The 4851-nt window shown below is 41.5% G+C and overlaps 1 protein-coding gene across 2 annotated transcripts in view; it reads left to right on the top strand.

The window, feature by feature from the left end:
- MTUS1 (microtubule associated scaffold protein 1) overlaps positions 1 to 4851 on the top strand; it is a 105953-nt gene that overhangs the window by 7002 nt on the left and 94100 nt on the right. For both annotated transcript variants that reach the window (XM_007459899.1, XM_007459900.1), the window contains exon 2: positions 473 to 668. In XM_007459899.1, the coding sequence (XP_007459961.1) occupies positions 473 to 668 (196 nt within the window). The remainder of the gene's footprint in view (positions 1 to 472; positions 669 to 4851) is intronic.

Consider the following 4851-nt stretch of genomic DNA (forward strand, 5'->3'; position numbering starts at 1 on the left):
GAAAGAGTGGACGAGATCATGTGGGGAGAGTATATGGTGAGAAAGCTTACAGGGCCGAGTTGAGGACCCTTGTGATGACCAGCATTTGAAGGTATAGAAGAGCAGGACCCAGAAATGGAACAACCAGACAGATAGAAGGGAAACCAGGAGAGAGCTCTGTGAGAGAAACCAAAAAAAGATGGAGTCATTGGCGTTGGAGACCATGTAGAGGCCCTCTAGGAAAAGGACTGAAAGCTGTAGCTTGAATTTAATTTGTGGCATCAGTCACCTTGGGAACAGTTTCCCTGATCATGACTAATCAAAGAGTAAACTATGAAGAGTTTAAGTTTCTTTATAATAAAAATGAAAACTAAATGTCCATCTGGCATATCTGCTTAGACAGAAATTGTGTTTTTCTGCATACCTAACCCCACCAGGAGGTGGTGTGGGGAAGGTATGATCTGGACTGAAACCTTCATTATTTTTTCCACAGGGTTCTGCTTCAAAAACTGCAACCATCTCAGGTAGGAGTCTAGCCAAGCCCAACTGCTCCATTTTGAGGAAAACACCTGGTCCGAAAGCCAAAGTGGGACCTTCTGTTTCCTGTTTGAGGCGGAATAGTGACAGTAGAAATCTCAACTCTGATCGAGCCGTATCTCCCCAGAGGATAAGGCGTGTGTCCAGTTCTGGTAAGCATAAAATAATTCAGTTGTGTTTTATAGCAGCTTATGAATTATTTGAATGTAAAATTAGTCCTATCAGGCAGCAGAGAGACAGGTTTTGGTTATAGAGCTCTAATGCATTGTGTCACTAAAGCATTTAGCCTTTTGTGGACCAGCATCTTGCACAGGGAAGACTGAAAAAGAAGTCTAAGACACAGCCCTGATCCTTGAGTAACGTAAAGGCTAGTTGGGGAGAGAGAGATGTGCATAAAGCAACGTAAAAGCTATTCAGAAGCACGCACACACACACACACACACACACACACACACACAAAATTGGGCACTGGTTATGTACGAGTCATTTCACTTTTTTCTTTTTTTTTTTTAGTTATTTCTGAGATATACATTTTAAAGTAATAACTAGAATTATGACTTATAACATTATACCAGAACATATAAGATATTTAGAAATTTCATGTAATGACTGTCATTTCACCTTTAAATGTTTTACAAATGGTTAACTGCTTAATAATACTGGTGTGATATACTAGTTTCATAATGTGCCCTCATCATGTATGAAGAGACTAGTTTTTTTTCTTGAATCTTACGGAAAGATGTATTATAAAATCTTCAGGGATGTGAGGGTGACTAAGAAGTTAAACTTTTCTAATACGAACTTTGATTTATGTTGGTTTGTATATTAGAAGTAGTGAAGTCATGTTCGATTTATAAAATTTGAGAGCTTCCAAAGTAGCTGTTAAGTGTCTTCCTAAATTGGCAGAGGTTTGCATTTCTCTGTGTTAAAATAAGAACCGGAAATGGGAAAGGCAGCCCTTTTCATAGGGACTAAAACAAAAAGCCTGCTGGCCGTTCCAGTTGACCAGAACAGTCTGCAGGGAATACCCCTCGTTTGAGCAGGTACAACATTGAGCAAATGAAAGGCATGTCAGATAGACTTAGAAGTAAGTTCCCTTATAAAAATAGTGACTGCTGTTGAATGGTCTGGGGGAAAAAAAAGTGCCTCAAGACTTACGTGTTCACACATGTGAGAACATTTTGCAGAAACTAACAAAACCAACTAAATCCTCAGGGGATCTCTTTACCTGTCTACACCTTAGTATTTTTAGGTTTTATTGTCCAATCCTGTTATGAAGCTGTCGTGTGAGAAGCTTATAACACGCAGACATGTTTTAAGGGTGATTTACTTAGGTTCAGGCCTAAATAAATCAGGCCTTGTGCAGCAAGGTCTTGAGGGTCCTGGGGAGCAAACCCAGGAAGAGGTATGGCTGGCGGAAGAGGGATTTGCACGCATTTCCATTTCCATCCCCAGAGGAACTGAGTGGAAAGGAGGAATTTGTCAGCTCGAAGTGTTCATCCTTTGGGAGGAAAACAGAAGAGGCACTAAAGACATCGGGAGAAGCAACAATCCTTATTTTGGATGTTGCCACAGTTTGGCGAGTTGGGGCATGAGTGAGATCAAAGCTTTGGTTCTTACTGTCGCTGCCATACAAGGCTTACGGATTTTCCAGATGACAGGGAGCCCCTTGCTACTCGGGTGTCAGCAGCACCTGTGGCTTGGTGGCCCAGAGGGCCCTGGCCTCTGGCATCCTGGCCTGTTGTTAGAAGCGCTGCGTTCTAGCACCGCCATGGCCCCAGGGAGCTGCATGAGCTAGTCGTTTCCACTCCCTGGGCTTCTGTGAAGTAGGAGGGTTGGAGAATGTCAGGCTCCATCAGCTTTTGCAGTCCTTATCTTTCTAGGGGCAATTTGGAGCGCACCTAATTTTCTGAGTAGTGGCTGCTACTAGTGTGATTCTCTGGACCACATGGTGCTCGAATCCCAGAAAACCTGAAGCTCCCACTGTTAAGAAATTAGGCCAGTACCCAGGATGTATTGTAAATGATGGGATTCTTTCATGTAGATGATCCCACCAAGGAGTGACACAGTTTTGAAGTCCCTTTACTGTATGCTACATAATGCCATGCCTTAAAGAGGGAAAACTGGGTCTGCTTCGTCTTAATGAAAAGACAGGAAATTTATTGAGCTTTTATTAACCTGTGTAAGTAAGCTTAATAACTAAGCTATGCATTCAGAGTTTTCAATCCAAGTTAAAAACTAAATTATCGGGCTTCCCTGGTGGCGCAGTGCTTGAGAGTCCGCCTGCCGATGCAGGAGACGCGGGGTCGTGCCCCGTTTCGGGAAGATCCCACATGCCGCGGAGCGGCTGGGCCCGTGAGCCATGGCCACTGAGCCTGCGCGTCCGGAGCCTGTGCTCCGCAAATGGGAGAGGCCACAACAGTGAGAGGCCCGCATAACGCAAGAAAAAAAAAAAAAAAAAAAAAAAAACTAAATTATCTCTTACCTGGTGATTTTCCATATATAAATGGAAAAAAAAAATCTGTGTAACCAGAAATTTTGTGGATTTGCATTTGAGTTTTTTTATTTTAATGGTTGGAAGACTAACTTGATTATGCTGTGTTATGTTTTTAAAATATTAATAGCAACTAACTTGTTTGGACACTCACAGTAGATTGAGAGGTGTTTTGTTGTGGAGAACAGGAAACTTAATCGTCACAGAGTTAAAAGTAGAACAGAAAATCAAGAAGCAAAAACAATGTGCTTTTGGATCATTGAGCGCATATTGCCATTTACTGTACAATGAAGTGTTTGTGTCTTAGAAAATTGAAACCAAATGGATATCCTCTGTGCTCATACAAAGTTAGTCTCCTGAAAGGTAACCAGCAGAAATGTTCCAGCCAACTTGGGGTTTTCAATAAATCCTTTCAGAGAACTAAGTAGAAAACCAGACCTGGAGTTGAAATTGCCATTTTCTTGAAGCTTTGAAATGAATATGAGAAAGAATTGTAATTAAACCCAATGGCACTTTTCCATTTCACTTGTCAAAGTCTGGCAGTTCTAGTGTACAGCATGACTGTAGTTACCTCTGCTGTGTAATACATAGGAAAGTTGTTAAGAGAGTAGGTCCTAAGAGTAAATCTCATTATGAGGGGAAAAAAAGTTTTCTAATTGCATCTAAATGAGGTGATGGATGTTAAATAAACTTACTGCGGTAATCCACTTCACAATACACGTTAAGTCAAATCATTATACTGTACACCTTAAACTTACACAGTGATGTATGTCAGTCATCTCATTAAAACTGGAAATAAAAAAGTAACTTAAAAAAATCTGGAAGTTTGGGGCTTCCTTGGTAGCGCAGTGGTTGAGAGTCCGCCTGCCTATGCAGGGGACACGGGTTCGTGCCCCAGTCCGGGAGGATCCCACATGCCGTGGAGCAGCTGGGCCCGTGATCTATGGCTGCTGAGCCTGCGCGTCCGGAGCCTGTGCTCTGCAATGGGAGAGGCCACAACAGTGAGAGGCCCGCGTACCGCAAAAAAAAAAAAAAAAAAAAAAAAAAATCTGGAAGTTTATCTGAAACCAGATTATAAGTGATTATAACAAACCAGATCTAAACTATCTTTGTTTCTTTGGAGTATGTATGTGTTTCAACCACTTAATTAAATAAGATGAGATAAGCAAGGAATACTATTTCTAATAATAATTATAATGCCAGTGATAGAAGCTCACACTTATTAAATGCTTACCAAGTTCCAGGCTTTGTCTTTATCATTTCACCTATAAATTCATTTAATCCTCATAAGAGTTCTGTGAGGCTTATCTGCATTTTATAGAAGAGGAAGCCATCACAGTGAGGTGAAATAATTTGTCAAGGTTATGCAGCTAGAAGGTGGCAGAGGTAGTACATTCAGACCGGGTAACAGGACTCTGGAGTCCATGCTCGTAACCTTCACGTTGTTGGTCTAAAGAAACACTTTCAGTCTGACCGTGAGTTTTGGAAAAATTCAAATTCTTAGGCTCAGCTGGATACTTCGGAACCTGTGGCATTTCTCTTGTCGAGCTCTTGGCTTAACATTAGATATCAATTTACCATGATGTAAATGATTTTACATGGTCATTGCAGATTAATGCCGCTGAATAAATAACTGCTTAGGAAATACTTTGAGATCCAGTCAGGCACCTTCAGACAGCGCCTGCCACCCTCTTTCAGAGGTAATACCAGTTCTTACCAGGTTTTAGATTATAAATATGTGTGTTCCTTCATACACACATGTAATTGAACTGCCAGTGACCAGCCTGAGCCAGGTAGGATTACAGAAATAGAACAAAATACAACCCACCCCCCCACCCCCC

The sequence above is a fragment of the Lipotes vexillifer genome, unplaced genomic scaffold (genome assembly GCF_000442215.2).
Source record: "Lipotes vexillifer unplaced genomic scaffold, Lipotes_vexillifer_v1.1 scaffold614, whole genome shotgun sequence".
In the NCBI taxonomy this organism is placed as follows: Eukaryota; Metazoa; Chordata; class Mammalia; order Artiodactyla; family Lipotidae; genus Lipotes; species Lipotes vexillifer.